This window comes from Macaca fascicularis, chromosome 5, assembly GCF_037993035.2.
Source record: "Macaca fascicularis isolate 582-1 chromosome 5, T2T-MFA8v1.1".
Lineage (NCBI taxonomy): Eukaryota > Metazoa > Chordata > Mammalia > Primates > Cercopithecidae > Macaca > Macaca fascicularis.
This window is the reverse complement of record NC_088379.1, coordinates 130,475,175-130,493,774: the sequence shown is the minus strand read 5'-3', so window position 1 is coordinate 130,493,774 and position 18,600 is coordinate 130,475,175. Positions and strand designations below refer to the sequence as shown.

Sequence of the window (18,600 nt, the reverse complement as noted above, 5' to 3'; positions counted from 1 at the left end):
CACATGATCATCAATAACACTAATACATGACCGTAGTAATTTTAAAAGAATCACTCTTGGTTACTCCTTCCATCTTTATGAAAGCAAATGTTTGGCAAATTTCTCAGTCAAATTACTGTGCATAGTCTGTATATAACTTTGTATGTCTGAAAAAATAATTACTGTTTATACTGTCAAATGACATTAAAGTGATGAATGAACAAACCTCATCTTTCCTGAAATATTGAGACTTAATTGAGAACATAAGAAAACTTCTCCATATGGTAATAAACCCCTGGCATTATTCCAAATACTACACCTAAAATGCATCCAGATGTGTGAAAGTGAATGGAAAAGGTTAAAGAGACTATGAACTAATTATGTTATAAGATAGCCAGATTTATAAACAAGCTGTATCAAAATGCTGCATATTATAACACCATCCATTCCCATGAAGGATTTAATGCCAGGAATGTGATGCAAACAGTGCAAACTTGGGAGCAGGAGACAAATGTTGATGTGGTTACCATTACTGTGCTTTCTAATTAGTGTTCTATTAAGTGCAAGACATTTTCATTTGTATAGGAAAATAAATACTACATGTGTGGTTATTAGGCTAAAGTTTTCCTCTAGGAACCCCTAGACTTCTGAGGCAGGGATAATGGTTTTTATTCACTGAGGCATACTGACAATTGATGCAATTTTTGGTATTATTACATTTTGTGAAAATTTAGAAATTAATTTTTCACATGCTCTATACTATAATAAACTTTATCCATCTTTTTTCTAATATTTTATGTTACAGTTAGTCAAAGCTCCATATGGTGATATTAATGTAAAGATTCTAAGAAAGTTTTCTTAATAATGAAACATATGAAGTGATTATAACTGAATATGTTACCTATTTTTTCAATTTTCTTTTGGTTCTTTTTCCAGTAACTAAGGAAAAGAGATCAGAAATACACGTTATACAAACAAATTCATTCCCTCTAAATCACTCATTCATTGAAAAATATAGTTGTTTTATATTTATTATGTGCATGGTTACAAACTTGAAAATAAACTTGAAGAATATTTCAGAAATAAACTGGTGACAGTATGATAATAACTATATCCCTTCATATTTTTTGTTCCATTATTTTCATTTTCATACTTGCATCCTTATAAGTTGTTCTCTACCTAAAATCTCCATTCAGCTAACATTTAATCACACCCTGGGGGATTCTGGGGATAAAGTCTCTTAGTTTGCATCAACTCATAAGCCACTTACTCTTCTAATCCTTAACACAATTTCTAAATCCACATAAAATACGCAGTGGGGTGTGTGTGTGTGTGTGTGTGTGTGTGTGTGTGAGAGAGAGAGAGAGAGAGAGAGAGAGAGAGAGAGAGAAACTGGGTATGGGTAGTGGCTGAGGATCATTTTAAGCAGAAAGTTCAGAAAATTGTGCAGCTCTGATTTGTAATTCCACAGACTCTGAAACTCATTGATAAAATGGAGGTGAAAGTCCACAAAAATAGAGTATGAAAAAATACAGTAATTTAAAATAATTCTGATGGCCAAAAGTTATACACAGACCATGAAGAAGTGAAGCTTTACTAAGGCACTAGACTTTAATTCATGTTAACTGAAGTAAAATCTAGCTATTATGAGTAATTTTTTAAAAAAATCACTTAAGAGGCACACATATAGTTATGTGTAAATTTTGTCTTATGGCTTATTAGCTCTGACTAGGTTAGATATTAAGATGTTTTGGTATATTAGCTCTGTCTTCCTGAACCAGGCTCTCTGGCAGAGACGAGGTAAAAAGAATAACTCAGAACGATCCTTCAGAGATTACCTCCACAAAAAAACAATAACAAACTATAGAAATTTAAGCAATACATTTCTAATTTAAAGTGTGAATTAACATTTGCCACTCACTATGTTTTTTTTATACTGTTTCCTGAAAAATATAAAAAGGAAATAAAATTGTCAGACATTAATTATCTGCCAGTTTTACTGGATAGTTAGTTCATCCAGAATTTGAAACTTGATTTAAAAAAATGTAAGATTCATCTTAATCATTCAATTTTATGTTTGTTTATACCATTCCTGATCGGTTGGATTATCTCCTACTATGCAAATGGAGACTGAAGTGAACTCTGAGTAGAAGTATGTAACGTTAATATATAACTTCAAACAACCTTCCCTAGAAAGGGTTTATGATATAGACTTTGGCAGCCCTGGCCCTGGAGTCACCGGATTGTAGGCTCAATTTCCTATAATGTAAAGTAGGCATAATAATAACACCTTCCTAAGCCACCTATCATCTGCTGATATTCAGCATCGTTCCTATCTCTCCATATTGCAAGGGCTGGAAGTCTGAAAACTACCTTTTCCAGACTCCCTTCCAGCAGGGTTCAGGTTTATATTCTGCCAGCAAAAAAGACTGGGGTGATATTTGAATGGTGAAAGCAAAGCAGGAACCATTCTCCTCAGGTCACTTGGTGCAGCACTGCAGGTGGGCAAGAAGATCAGCAGTGCTGTCTTGCAATGCCTGTCATGTCTTTAGCGCTGCTCCCATTGGTGAATGTTCCTGACCTGTATTCTTAGCCAGGTTGAAGATTTTGTAAGATGTTTCCTTGTAGCAAATACTTTCCTGCCTCAAAGTCTGAGGGTAGTTCCAATTTCTGATCAGTCTCAGACAATACACTGTCTTATTGGCTTTCTGTAAGGATTAAGTGTTAATAGAAAAATGGACAAAACATTCTTAAATAATATCACCATAGAACTCACCATAACACTCTACAGCAAGGGCAAATCAAAGTGCAATGTGTGTGACATGCATATAAAGAGCAGAGGTTCTGGAGTCAAGTTTGTAGTAAAAAACTAGTTAGAACACTTTCTGTGCCACGGCTGGAGGCAAGTTGTCTAGTCTCTTAATCACTCAAAGACTTAATTTTTTGGTCTTCAAAATTGGAATAATAATAGTAATATCCATCTTACAGAGTTGTGAGAACTAAATGCAATAATGTCTATAATGCAAGGAGCTTTAAAAGTGCTTTACATAACTACTTGATAAATGTTATTAATATTTTATGATGGAAAGAAATGCATTTTTAAAAGTTTCAACTATCATGTTTAGAAAAGTATGCTATGTATATTTAAATGAAATGAAACAAAGAAATAAACAAACCAGAGAGAAGTAATGTACCCATCATTTATGCTAAAATCAGCTAAATGGTGCCTTTGTTCATAGCAGTAGTACTTTCCGTGTTTTTTATCGATACCTAATAAATTTGCACTTTCTTCATTCTAGGACTAAATGTAAACTCACTCTAAACCTAAGTGTGAATAAATGCATTACACTAATGTAGGACATAAAAACTCTCATTGTTGAATTACCAGCCAATAAAGTAATTTTGGAGATGGGTAAGAAAGAGTGAGGGAAGTGTTCTAGAACTCCTGACCTCAACATGTATATAGCTCTATTATTCATGATTGTAGGATATAACTCTCATAAGACTCACAGTTAACTTCTGCTACGCAGGTTTCATGTCTTTTTAAAAATTCTGTGGTACTCCTCTATTACTACCACTATACTAATACTATTGTTAATACTATTAATTGGACTGAAATTACTGAATACTGCATAGTGTACCACGTGAGTTTTGTTTGTTTGTTTTGAGACAGAGTCTCCCTGTTGTCAGCCTGGGTTGGAGTACAATGGCGCAACCTCAGCTTACTGCAACTTCCACCTCCTGGGTTCCAGCAATTCTCCTGCCTCAGCTTCCCGAGTAGCTGAGATTACAGGTGTCCATCACCATGCTCAGCTAATTTTTGTGTTTTTAGTAGAGATGGGTTTCTCCATGTTGGACAAGCTGGTCGCTAACTCCTGATCTCAGGTGATCCATTCGCCTCCGCCTCCCAAAGTCCTGAGATTACAGGCATGAGCCACTGCACCTGGCCAGTACTAGGTGTTTTACAAACATATTTACTCATTACAAAAACCCTAAAAGATAAGTAATTATGATTATTCCCATTTTACAGACAGAGAAATGAAGAATCAGTTAAGGGTAGGTGAATTCCCAAAAGTTATAGCTAAATCAGATTCTATGAAATCTATTACTTTTCCTATTACACATGCTTTCTGTTGCTTTTTCTTCATTTACACTTCGAAGTCATTTCATTAGAAGGCAAAGACTGCACGTTCTGTTTCAACATTTTCAAACTTGTTCGATATTTTCCTCAAGTAACTCAGTTCACCAAATATAAAAACATCAGTATACACATAATGGGCACTTTTAAAAATAAAATATACAAATGCATTTGCTTAAAATATTATTCTGTAATACATCTACAAAAGCTAAAGCAATCTATCTTGATTCAACCTATACTACTAGTACTGTAAATTATATGTATAAATACTGCAGAGCAACTCAATGTAATCTGCATGCTTTACAAATGTATAGTGTGCAAGTTATAAGGTAGAATTTTGCTCTCAAACTTATCAATAGCATAACATTTATTCACATTTGAAGGAACATCAACCACTGATCAACTAATAGATAGGTTGATAGATAATAATGATATGGAGATGGAGTATAAATAGGTATGGATATATGTATATATGGACATCATATCCCACTAGGGTGCCAAAGACTAGTTCAAAATTTTTTCTGCTATATATTTAATGTTGCTTTCTAGTCTGTCAAGATAAGCTGTGGCTCAGTTGTGTTCTAGCTTTCTTGAGAAATAAGCCTATTGTGTTTTCTAGAAATACACCAGTTTTTGTTGTTGTTGTTGCTGTTGTTTTTTTAGATGGAGTGTTGCTCTGTTGCCAGACTGGAGTGCAGTGGCGTGATCTCAGCTCACTGCAATCTCCACCTCCCGGGCTTAAGTGATTCTTCTGCCTCAGCCTCCCAAGTAGCTGGGACTACAGACGCACACCACCATACTCAGCTAATTTTTGTATTTTTAGTAGAGATGGGGTTTCACAAGTTGGCCAGGATGGTCTCGATCTCTCGACCTCATGATCCGCCCACCTTGGCCTCCTAAAGTGCTGGAATTACAGGCATGAGTCACCTTGCCTGGCCCAATAACACACCATTGTAATCTAAATCTGAAAACATGATTCTTGCTCTTCTCATGATGTGGATCACATTTCAATAATAATGATGACTATGATTTTAAAATATCATAAAAAGGATGATGATAAAGAATCAACAATAATCATTGTTAACAATTATTTAACACATAAAATGGTCCAAATCTTAGGCTTTGTATATTTTATATCCTTTAATATCTAGAATATTCTTTTAAGAAGATAGTATTCTCTTTTTTGCTCCTGTAAGAGACTCTATGAGACTAAGCGCTTAAGCTCTGGATTTAACTGTGCAGACTTGAATAGTGACATTACAGCAAAGTAATTGAATCACCTGAGAAAACTTAATTACTTACTCTCTAATTCAACTTCCTTGCCTATAGAAACTGGAAAATATTCCTACCTCATAAGTTTTCTTGTAAGAAGTAAACAAAATAAATACATAAAAAGTGCTTAGAACAGTATTTGGCCAGCAGTAAATGTTTAAAAACATTTGTTACAATTATGCTCATTTATATGGAAATCATTGGAAAATGATAAAATTATTTCCTTTCTATTATACTTGACATGGCTAAAGTCTTAATGAGAAAAGTACAAACATTGTCATACCTGTGTATCCAGTTTTGCAAACACAGTTGAAGCTTCCTGGAAAATTCTGGCAGACAGCACCATTCTTGCAAGGACTCTGCAGGCACTCATTTATATCTCTCTCACAGGCCCTACCAGTGAAGCCATCTGGGCAGCTGCATGAAAATCCTCCCACTAAATTGTGACAGGTTCCACCATTGTGGCAAGGTGATGGAAGACATTCATCTATATCTATTTCACACCAGCTTCCCGCGTATCCTGGCAGACACTTGCATAAGAAAGGCTGCAGAGGTTCATTTGCCACGATGATGACTGGAAGACTCTCACGGCTTTTTAATACGGAGCTCACAGCCAATCTTCTTAGACAGCTCCCTCCATTCTGGCATGGGCCATGCACACAGGAGTCATGATCCACAGATTCCACCTTTACTCCACTCTGCCGGAATAGGATCTCTTTGATGCTTTCAAAGAAGGTTGCTACGCCACTGGGATTCACATACTGATTATGATTTCGCTTCACAGCTGCCAAAAGAAACGTTCTATTGTTCTCTTCATATGCACTGTACAGTTGCACAGCAGTCCCTAAGCCCGTCAGCTGTGAGCTGGCAATGCGTAAAAAATGAAGGTAGTGGTTGGTCAAGAAGTCCTTTACGGTTGGTATGCCGAGACGAAGTAAGATGCTGTTATCCACTGTGGCATTGGAAAATCCAGCAAAGAAAACTCTGATGTTGCTCGTGACTGTGCTGTGAACTCCATCATTGCTAAGGACGGTCAGATCAAACGTACCATCTGTGGACCTTGGCTGGGAATTCAGATCACAAGTACCCCCTGGAATACTGAAGAGGCTGGTAACTCCTGAAGTAAGGGAGCAGTGGAAGCTGTCTAACACATCTGGATCCTGTGGCTTCACAGAGCCTAAAATCCCACCAGGAAACAAGTTGCCATAATAATTAACAAATATCTCCACCGTCCGAGACTGTGAAGGATTGTCATTTTGGTCTATAACTGTGATATGCACAGTTCCTGTGGAAGACATTTGAGGAACACCAGAATCCTTGGTAACCACAGACAGATAGAAGTCTGCAATCTGCTCTCTGTCAATCTCTCTGGTTGTGCTCAGAACTCCAACAGTGCTCAGACTGAAATAATTGGTGGCAGGACCCGTGCTCAGCAAGTAATAAGTAAAGGGACCTTGATTTGGAGGGAGATCAGGGTCAGTGGACTGAAGGGTCATCACCAAAGTGCCCGGCCGTTTGTTTTCCATGACTTCTCCTTCACTGACAGTCAGCATGGGCCCGTTATCATTTATATCTTCCAGGGTGACTAATAAAGAGGCACTACCTGTAGCTGAGGGGGTCCCTGAATCAACAGCCAAAACTGAGAGGTTATAGATGGGAAGGGTTTCTCGATCTAATTCTGCAGTAACGGTGATCTGTCCTGTCTGTGGATTAATAGAAAAGGCACCATTTTCATTCCCTGATCCGATGAAGTAAGAAAACCTGCTCCAGCTGGGGATGGAGTCTGAGTCAAAGGCACTGACAAAGGTCACATGAGTTCCTATTGGGACCCCTTCACTGATCTGCACACTGTAGATGTTTAGAGTAAAAACGGGTGGGTCATTTGCATCAAGCACGGTGACATTTACAGTGACCTCATCTATATCTGCACCTCTAATGCTGCCAAAGTTCTTGGCCAATATCTTCAAAGATACCCTTTCTTCTTTTTCTCGATCAAGAATTCCAGAAACATAAATTTGTCCAGTCTTCTTATTAATCTGGAAACCCTTCTTTCGACTATTACCAAAAATCAAATAATGTACCTCCCCATCAGTGCCCAAATCACGGTCGCTAGCAAACACTTCTCCAACAATAGTACCTTTAGGAGCTGCTTCTGAGATTTCAAAATAGTAAAGTTTGGAAACAAAACGGGGCACATATTCATTTGTCCCTTTTAATTGTACATTAACAGTGGCAAAGCTACACCTTTCCTCATCGGGGACATTGAAAGCTTTCACAGTAAGATGGTAGCTCTGCTTTGTTTCAAAATCCAAGAAACCTTGAGTGGTTATGACTCCTGTGTTAGGGTCAACGACAAAGAGGTCACTGTCAGATGACTGTACAGTATACGCAATCACAGCATTTGTTCCAGAGTCAGCATCTGTTGCATTTAGGTGGATAACTGTTGTTCCACTTGGGGCATTTTCCAGAACAGTAGGGAAATAGTCATCAGAGAGGAATACTGGAGAATTATCATTTACATCAATCACATTTACGGTCACACTGCAGTAACCAGTTCTTGCAACCCATCCTCCATCTATAGCACTAATTGTCATTTCATGTTTCTGGCATAGTTCATAATCAAGAGCTTTGGCTAGTGTTAATATACCTGTAGAAGAATTGATTGCAAAAATGCCTTCTTCATTTCCTGAAGAAATGCTGTACTTTATCAAGCCATTCATCGCTGCATCTCTATCTCTTGCAGAAACAGTTCTGACAATGGACCCAACGCTATGGCTCTCAGGGATAGTTGCACTCATATGGCTTTGAGAGAATTCAGGCGTATGGTAGTTTTCCTCAGTGACAGTTATTTCAACAGTTGCTTGGGAAGAAAGTGGAGGGTTTCCCTTATCCTTTGCAGTGACTGTGATACAAAAGTTTTGGTTCAAGTCAGAAATCAGGGAGGATGCTACTGAAATCCACCCCGTATCATTGTCCAACTTAAATTTTCCTAAATGGTTATCATTAGAAATGAAATACTCCACTTCTGAATTCAGTCCAAAATCTTTGTCATCAATTGCTATAACTTTGATTAACTTCGTACCAACCTTAACATTTTTGGTGACTGGAGTGAAATATTTACTTTTAAGAAATTGAGGTGCATTGTCGTTACTGTCCACTACGTTGATGGTAACTGTTGTCTCACTAATTAAGGAAGGATTACCTCGATCTGAAGATGTCACTATAAAACTATGCCTGTTGATATTCACATTACTGAAGCCAGTGACATTTTGATATTTTAAGATCTGTTTATTGAAAATCTCTCCAGTGGTGGCATTAATCCTGAAATATTCTGACTGAGATTTTATAAAATAAAACACTTGTCCATTTGATCCCTCATCAGGATCTGTGGCAAATACCTGAGTTACTTTGGAACCAATCTCAGTAAGTTCAGGGCAATCTAAATAATAGGAAGGTCTGCTAAACCTTGGAGCATTGTCATTGACGTCTGTCACAAATATTGTGACGTCTGTACTTACAGTCCACCCAGAATCATGTGCAGAAACTCGAATTCTGTAACGGTCTGTATCTTCCCTATTTAAAGGTCTGCTTATGACAATATCCCCTGTGCTGGGATTAATTGTAAATGGAAGACTTGTGTCCATTATAGAATATCTACTAATTGCATTAATCCCAATGTCTTCATCAGAAGTTGTGACACGAGTAACTGTGTATCCTAAGGGGGAATTTTCAGGAACATGGGCACTAAATATCTGAGAAAACCTAGGGGCATTATCATTTTCATCTAAAATGTTAATCATGACTTTTACTGAAGTACTCTGAGAAGGGGACCCTTTGTCTGATGATTTTATGGTTAGAACATAATAAGATACTTTTTCCCTGTCCAAAGGTCTAACGCTTCTAATTTCACCAGTAGCATGATTGATATTGAAACTATTTTCCATGTTGCCATTAACAATTTCATAATCTAACTGTCCATTGGGTCCACTGTCCTTGTCCACTGCTGAAACAGTAAGTATTTTTCGAGGGGAAAGGTTTTCCAATATTTCAGATACAAATGGGTCTTCCTTAAAAATTGGGGCATTATCATTGACATCCAATACTGTTATATCGAGTTTCTCATAAGAGGAGAAAGGAGGGAAACCACCGTCTCTGGCCTCTATCCACACCACATATTTTTGTATCTTTTCAAAATCCAGAGGTTGACTAATAGACACCTGCCCTGTTAATTGATCAATCTGGAAAGTATTGCCAAGATTCCCACTTGCAATATAATATGACATAGGTTCTCCTCTCAAAGAGGATCCCGAGATGGTGGTGACAAGAGAGCTGACTGGTTGGTTTTCAGGAAACATGAATGTCTGTTCTTTGGCTCTGACTTTAGGGAAATCTGCCTTATTCACGAATCTAACAGTCACTGTTGTAGAATCTGTCTTTGGAAATGAGCCACCATCTTTTACATGCACAGAAAATGTCACTTCTGAAGCTCCGTTTAGTGGTCCGGCGGCCATAATGGCTCCCCTCAGTGGGTCAATGTGAAATTTTTCAGAATTTCTACCCGAAAGAGAATAATGCAGTTCAGAATTTGGTCCAATATCAGCATCTGTGACTGTAACCGCAAAGACAAAGGAACCTATAAAAGACAGAGTGTGCAGTTATAATCATGTGGAATTTAAATAAAATATTTGGTAGCAGATTGCTGCTAGATGTGACCTTATTTTCTCATGATTACTGGGAGAACAGTATCTTCTATATTTTCTCAGAAGTTCACAAGTCAAATCTGCTTTATGATTGTCTCCAGAGACTAACCTGCCATTTTCTAACTAAAATTTATAGTCTGTTGGATTTAATACTTTTCAGTATGCCTTTGAGAGAAGCATAGGGAAAATAACTTGTTAATCATGCAAAAATCATAGTTTCTAGGAGAAAAATCTGCACATAAAACAACATTCCAAGAAACATAATATGCGAGCTCTGCAAAGCGCTATGCCTCTACCCAATGCAAAGATACCATTGCCCTAGTATGTCTTAAAATATCTTCCAATCACTGTATATGTAATTGTGTCAACAAAAATCATATGCTCATTACCATTGACTCCTTATCCCCACTGTTTTATGACAAAATTCCTTTATACGTGAACTATTATCAGATGAAGAAAAAGTATGTATGTGTATGTGTGTGTATATACATACACACATATATATATATAAGCCAATTAAAATACAATTAAAATAATTGTAAAGTAGTAAGAAATAAGAATTGAGGGATAATGGACTCATTTTGGACTCCAAAAGTTAGTGCTTACACTGAGTGCCAATGAAACAGATTGTAGTAAAAATATGCAGAAAAGCTGCCATAAGGACATATTTTCAATCTACTCATTCAGAAACCATTCCCAAACCTGCACTCTCACCCCTACAGAAGAAACGGTAACAATAGTAAAATATCTTTTATTTTAAAAAGGCCAGTGATTCTGATTAATTATAGTAAGTCCAATGAGGAAAAGATGCTTAAGCATACCTCATTTTACATGGGAAATTCTATCTTGCACCACCACACATTGGATGTAATTAGAACCATGCCTGCCAACATCACTTCATCTGAAGACCTTTAGTAGGTATTTGTCACTTCGATATTGACATTTCCTTCTGATAGAAAGTTGGCACATACATTTATGAATCTTATATTTTAGATTGGTATCATTTTCAGATTAATAGAAGATCAAACATCACTGAAAGGAGGATCTATTTACTCAATCTGTTTATTTTTTTTCTAATCAAAATATTTCCAAGCAAGGAAGATTAAATCAATAATGAGCTATATTTCTATATTTTCCTCTTCGAACACTCATTTTAAAAATTAAAAATGGCAGATTTGTGTAGTTCTTAAGAGAGTATGCCTTTCTTAGTAAATGCCAAACTAAATTTAAAGAGATACAGAAAGATAAAAGCATATTGTCAATATGAAAATTATTCATAAATGGATCCATAAACTTACTAACAAAACAATTTTCATTGGTAGAACCTGGGATAAAATAAATATTAACAGGAAGTATCCATTTATTAAACTTTTTGAAAATGTATCTATGAAAAACTGAAGTAAAATACTCATTTTCCACTGACAAATATATTTGAATGCCTATTATCTCCCAGATCACGTTTCAGGTAGTGGGGTATGGCATGCAAAATGGAGACAATGCCCCTCCTCTTAGGAAACTTACACATAATTATTCCTCAGGCCACAAACATCATTAACTATGATGTAATATATATGTTAATTATTTCTAATATTCAAGTAATATTAAGAAATAGTAATACGTAACAATTATAAAACTTTATACACAATTAGTCTGGCAAGAAAGGGTTAATTTTCAAGTTTCAAGCATTTTTTCATTTCCACTAGACAAAACCTGAATTTTAGAGGATTTGCAAAATTAGGTGATATCAGAAATATGTATGTAAAATATCATAACTATTTTTATAGAAATGTCTGATACATAGTTTGCTTATATCCATGTGGCCTCAGAATTTGGTTGATTACCTGGAAGAGTAGGAGATGGGATGTGAGTGACATATGGGTGATGCTGAAATCTTGGTGGATTGTCATTGACATCAGTCACAGTAACAAGCACACTGGTGGAACTGGAAAGAGGCTCTGGGTATCCCGCATCACTGCAGACTACCACCAAAGTATAATTATCTTTTGTTTCCCTATCTAACAATGCACTTGTGATGATTTGTCCTGTGGATGGGTTGATCGTGAACTGAGAGTTTCCGCCGATGATCCTATAACTAAAGAAAAAAGCAGAAATAGGGATATGTCATACAGTTTTAATATTGTAACTTCTATTTACTATAATTAAAAAACTGAGGTAGAAATGCAAGAAAATATTAGAAGAAAGATCATACAACAATGTTGGAAAGAATACAACTAGATCTAGCTAATAAATATTTCAAATTTTCTGTGAACATCACATTGATCTTTATCGTGAGATGTCCAGTGATGTCAAGGAAGTCTTCAGAAGGTTTGTAGGACTCTTAAGTTGTTCAAGGCCACTGAACAAACCCATAAGGCTTTAAATAAATGAGCTGAAAAGCATAAATCAGGGGACTTGCTTTAATATTGTGGTTAGTGGCCGGGATTACAAATGAATATCTTTTAAATGAAACTAAAAATTATTTTTCTGCTGTATACCATAATAAACCAGAGAAGATCAGTTGAAAATTGTATTCTTTTAAGACAAAACCTGTGTTTGACATGTATCTGCTTCTCAGAACAACTCAAAGACTGATTATTTATACAAAGACCTTTCTAGTGATTAATTCTGTCTTTGTTATTCCTCATATGGTTTTGTTGCTTTCTTGTCAGGAGAGGTATGACATCTTCATGGATGTTTTGATGCTAACCAGATAGGTTAACAGGCAGGAGTTTCCACTGAGAAAAGCTTCCCTCTCCTTTCTGAAGAGTAAAGTTGTCTGCATATACTCCTGATTTTGTGTATAAGGTAGGGTCCCAGAGATCAGCCAGGAAAGAAGTAGCTAAGCTTGAAGGTTCAGAAATTGGCTATGATCCATAATTTTTAAAGTTGAAAGATAGCATGGAAATAGATATCTTTAAAAGTTTTCTTCTTTTATACCAACAAAGAAATACCCTTGTTGGAGTTGGCTGCATGTTTCTGCAGTTTGCTTTGTGTCTATATAAACATAGCAACAGCATATACCTAATATAAACTGCAGGGGAAAAAACTGTATATTGCAGCCAGTAATATGTTCATTCCTCCTATTATGCTCACAGTTTAAAACAAATATTTCAGCACTTTTTATCCCACTTTACTGAAATAATCAACTGTTGAGGAACTTATATTTAAAAATATCAGAAGTCTTATAAAATGATAGCAAAACAGGGAAAGAATAGAGAAGTAGTTTGGTTGAGAAATGGCTTCAGTATTGATAAACTACTTTGTATCACTCAGATTTTTAATACGTTTGGCAAATCACATGACAGAATGAGGCATGTGTGAAAATAGCATTAACTATAGTTGTTGGGCCAGAAGTGACTATTAAGTATAATTATTGCCCTTTACAGTAGATAATATCTATCCTCTTTATCAGAATATAAATATCAAGTTTTAAACATGAATTCTTAAAACTTGAAAATTCAGGACTCAAAAAATAATCAAAATACCTTATCATTTTACAAAGTGTAGAAAACCGAATTTGAGATTTGTGTAATCTTATTTTTGGAACTTTGTTGCTATCAGTAGATGTAGAAGTAATCAAATAATTTAATAGGAAAAAAAAGAGTAAGTCATACTGCCATAAACTTTTTTAGTTTTATAATGGCCAGGATCAAGGTTCAATCAAATATTTATTCCTATAAATATTCACATATACAAATAAAATGAGATTGATAAAAAATGTAAATTTTCATTTGGATGTTTTATATATGTCAAGACTATTGTGTATTATTAAGCATAACCCGTTGACAGGCAAATAGTGTGGCCTTTAGTACAGTTTCACTAAATGATCCATTCAAAATGACTTGCTATGATTTAAATGTTCCCTTCAAAACTCATCTTGAAATTAGTCATTGTAACAGAATTGTAACAATCTTAAGAAGTAGGGCCTTTAAGAGGTGATTACACCATCAGGGTTCCATCATTATGAGTGAATTAATGCCATTATCACTGAAGTGAGATTTAGTTATTGAGGGAATGGGTTTCTGATAAAAGAATGAGTTCAGCCTTATTTCCTCTTTCTGTCTCACATGATTGCTCATCATGTGATGCCTTCTGCCCTTCTGCCATGAAATAACAGACAGGAAGCACTCACCAAATGCAGGCCCCATGACCTTAGACTTCCCAGCCTCCAGAAATGTGAGTCAAATAAACTTCTATTCTTTATAAATTACCCAGTATGTGGCTATAGCAGCAGAACACAGACAAAGAAACCTATGTTATAAATTCTGATTTTCCTCTTTTATGCTATTGAACATGCTATTGCCCATATGATTGTCTACTTTAAAGTAGGTAATATATTTAGTACTTTTTTACAATGAATGAGTAAATTGTCATTAATATCTAATTAATTTTTTTCTAGACTTCACTAGATTCTAAAGCATATAAAAGTATATTTTAAATATGAGATGTTCTATAACACCAGTTGGATGCAAATGTATACTTCAAAGTCTTTTTAAAAACACAAGAAACACAAGAAGCTCTGTACTTAGATTGACAGTTAAGATAATATGTCTAGATTTTTGCCACATCTCTTACTTGAGGTTTGGTTCTATTCTCATCCCCTCTGATGACCTCTCTTGCTTTTCTGGCCTGCATTAATTTTTGTAAAATTAAAAACTTTATCAGATTGTGTCTTGTGGTATCTTCTTAACAGTTAAACAATTATGCTGTTATTTAAATATTTCCAGGAACTTATTGATTTCTTAGTGCATATCAAGCACACTACATGGCAATTTATATATGCTCTTATTTAAATCCCAAAACAGTCCTTACAGTTTATTCTTAGTTTTGACTGTTTAGGGATAAGGAATCTGAATCTAACAGAGACTAAAGTAGTTGCACAAAGAAACATACAATCCATAAATAGCAGATTTAGAATTTGAATTTCTGTCTTTAAGACTTGAACATGCACTTTTTCCATTATACCACAGTAGAAGGAAGGTAAAACTCAACTGAGGGAATGTAGTGAAGATGGGAAATGTACCGATTGCTAAGGCCAACATGGACTCTTGGTCAAGTTGTGTCAAATAGAATTTGTTCACATTTAGCTCAATGAAAATCAATAAACATGTTAATTTATTTTCTAATTTGAGAATACATTAATATTTCAAATTATTTGAATAAACAGAGACCACTGTGATCTGAACTCTAAATCAACTATAGTTTTTGTAAAGTTAAAATATCCCCATTTGATTTTTTTAAACTTCTTGGCCTCTTCCTGAGTTCTACTAGGGTTATAGGCATTATACTGTCTACTGGGAGAACACGATCTTTAGTAACAGTTAAGAGACTGATGCTAGGAAGAAACTGCATCAACTAACGAGCAAAATAACCAGCTAACATCATAATGACAGGATCAAGTTCACACATAACAATATTAACCTTAAATGTAAATGGGCTAACTGGTCCAATTAAAAGACACAGACTGGAAAATTGGATAAAGAGTCAAGACTCATCAGTTTGCTGTATTCAGGAGACCCATCTCACATGCAGAGACACACATAGGCTCAAAATAAAGGGATGGAGGAAGATCTAACAAAAAAATGGAAAGCAAAAAAAGTCAGGGGTTGCAATCCTAGTATCTGATAAAACAGACTTTAAACCAACAAAAATGAAAAGAGACAAAGAAGGCCATTACATAATGGTAAAGGGATCGATTCAACAAGAAGAGCTAACTATCCTAAATATATATGCACCCCATACAGGAGCACCCAGATTCATAAAGCAAGTCATTAGAGATGTACAAAGAGACTTAGATTCCTATACAATAAAAATGGGAGACTTTAACACCCCACTGTCAACATTAGACAGATCAACGAGACAGAAAGTTAACAAGGATATCCAGGAATTGAACACAACTCTGCACCAAGTCGACCTAACAGACATCTACAGAACTCTCCACCCCAAATCAACAGAATATACATTCTTCTTGCACCACATCACACTTATTCCAAAATTGACCACATAGTTGAAGGAAAGCATTCCTCATCATATGTAAAAGAACAGAAATTATAACAAACTGTCTCTCAGACCACAGTGCAATCAAACTAGAACTCAGGACTAAGAAATTCAATCAAAACCGCTCAACTACATGGAAACTGAGCAACCTGCTCCTGAATGACTACTGGGTATATAACGAAATGAAGGCAGAAATAAAGATGTTCTTTGAAACCAATGAGAACAAAGATACAACATACCAGAATCTCTGGGACATATTTAAAGCAGTGTGTAGAGGGAAATTTATAGCACTAAATGCCCACAAGAGAAAGCAGGAAAGATCTAAAATTGACACCCTAACATCACAGTTAAAAGAACTAGAGAAGCAAGAGCAAACACATTCAAAAGCTAGCAGAAGGCAAGAAATAACGAAGATCAGAGCAGAACTGAAGGAGATAGAGACACAAAAACCCTTCAAAAAATCAATGTATTCAGGAGCTGGTTTTTGAAAAGATCAACAAAATTGATGGACCACTAGCAAGACTAATAAAGAAGAAAAGAGAGAAGAATCAAATAGACGCAATAAAAAATGATAAAGGGGATATCACCACCAACCCCATAGAAATACAAACTACCATCAGAGAATACTATAAAACCTCTATGCAAATAAAGTAGAAAACCTAGAAGAAATGGAAAAATTCCTGGACAAAAATACTCTCACAAGACTAAACCAGGAAGTAGTTGAATTCCTGAATAGACCAATAGCAGGCTCTGAAATTGAGGCATAATTAATAGCCTGCCAACCAAAATAAGTCTAGGACCAGACGGATTCACAGGCGAATTCTACCAGAGGTAAAAGGAGGAGCTGGTACCATTCCTTCTGAAACTATTCCAATCAACAGAAAAAGAGGGAATCCTCCCTTACTCATTTTATGAGGCCAACATTATCCTGATACCAAAGCCTGGCAGAGACACAACAAAAAAAGAGAATTTTAGACCAATATCCCTGATGAACATCGATGCAAAAATCCTCAATAAAATACTGGCAAACTGAATCCAGCAGCACATCAAAAAGCTTATCCACCATGAAGTGGGCTTCATCCCTGGGAAGCAAGGATGGTTCAACATACGAAAATCAGTAAACGTAATCCAGTATATAAACAGAACCAAAGACAAAACCACATGATTATCTCAATAGATGCAGAAAAGGCCTTTGACATAATTTAATAGCCCTTCATGCAAAAAACTCTCAATAAATTTGGTATTGATGGGCCATATCTCAAAATAATAAGAGCTATTTATGACAAACCCACAGCCAGTATCATACTGAATGGGCAAAACTGGAAGCATTCCCCTTAAAAACTGGCACAAGACAGGGATGCTGTCTCTCACCACTCCTATTCAACACAGTGTTGGAAGTTCTGGCCATGGCAATCAGGTAAGAGAAGGAAAAAAATGGTATTCAATTAGGAAAAGAAGAAATCAAATTGTCCCTGTTTGCATATGACATGATTGTATATTTAGAAAACCCCATCATCTCAGCCCAAAATCTCCTTAAGTTGATAAGCAACTTCAGCAAAGTCTCAGGATACAAAATTAATGTGCAAAAATCACAAGCATTCTTATGCACCAATAAAAGACAAACAGAGAGCCAAATCATGAATGAATTCCCATGCAGAACTGCTTCGAAGAGAATAAAATACCTAGGAATCCAACTTACAAAGGATGTGAAGGACCTCTTCAAGGAGAACTACAAACCACTGCTCAATGAAATAAAAGAGGACACAAACAAATGGAAGAACATACTATGCTCATGGATAGAAACAATCAATATCGTGAAAATGGCCATACTGCCCAAGGTAATTTATAGGTTCAATGCCAACCCCATTAAGCTACCAATGACTTTCTTCACAGAAATGGAAAAAACTACTTTAAAGTTCATATGGAAACAAAAGAGAGCCTGCATTGCCAAGACAATCCTAAGTCAAAAGAACAAAGCTGGAGGCATCACGCTACCTGACTTCAAACTATACTACAAGGCTACAGTAACCAAAACAGCATGGTACTGGTACCAAAACAGAGATATAGACCAATGGAACAGAACAGAGTCCTCAGAAGTAATACCACACATCTACAACCATCTGATCTTTGACAATCCTGACAAAAACAAGAAATGGGGAAAGGATACTCTATTTAATAAATGGTGCTGGGAAAGCTGGCTAGCCATATGTAGAAAGCTGAAACTGGGTTCCTTCCTTACTCCTTATACAAAAATTAATTCAAGATGGATTAGAGACTTAAATGTTAGACCTAAAACCATAAAAAAACCCTAGAAGAAAACCTAGGCAATACCATTCAGGACAGGCATGGGCAAGGACTTCAAGTCTAAAATACCAAAAGCAATGGCAACAAAAGCCGAAATTGACCAATAGGATCTAATTAAACTAAGGAGCTTCTGCACAGCAAAAGAAACTACCATCAGAGTGAGCAGGCAACCTACAGAATGGGAGAAAATTTTTGCTATCTACTCATCTG

General features: G+C 36.0%; 1 protein-coding gene across 5 annotated transcripts in view; it reads right to left on the bottom strand.

Annotated features, from left to right (window-relative positions):
- The window catches only part of FAT4 (FAT atypical cadherin 4), a 187,569-nt gene that overhangs the window by 33,826 nt on the left and 135,143 nt on the right, over positions 1-18,600 (bottom strand). For 4 of the 5 annotated variants that reach the window (XM_045392852.3, XM_005555880.5, XM_015450808.4 and 1 more), the window contains 2 exons: positions 11,931-12,181; positions 5,673-10,022 (listed from right to left, as the gene is read on the bottom strand). In XM_045392852.3, coding sequence (XP_045248787.2) covers positions 5,673-10,022; positions 11,931-12,181 — 4,601 coding nt within the window. Of the gene's footprint in view, positions 1-880; positions 919-5,672; positions 10,023-11,930; positions 12,182-18,600 lie in introns of all 5 variants that reach the window. The other variant, XM_074040988.1, reaches the window with a different exon arrangement.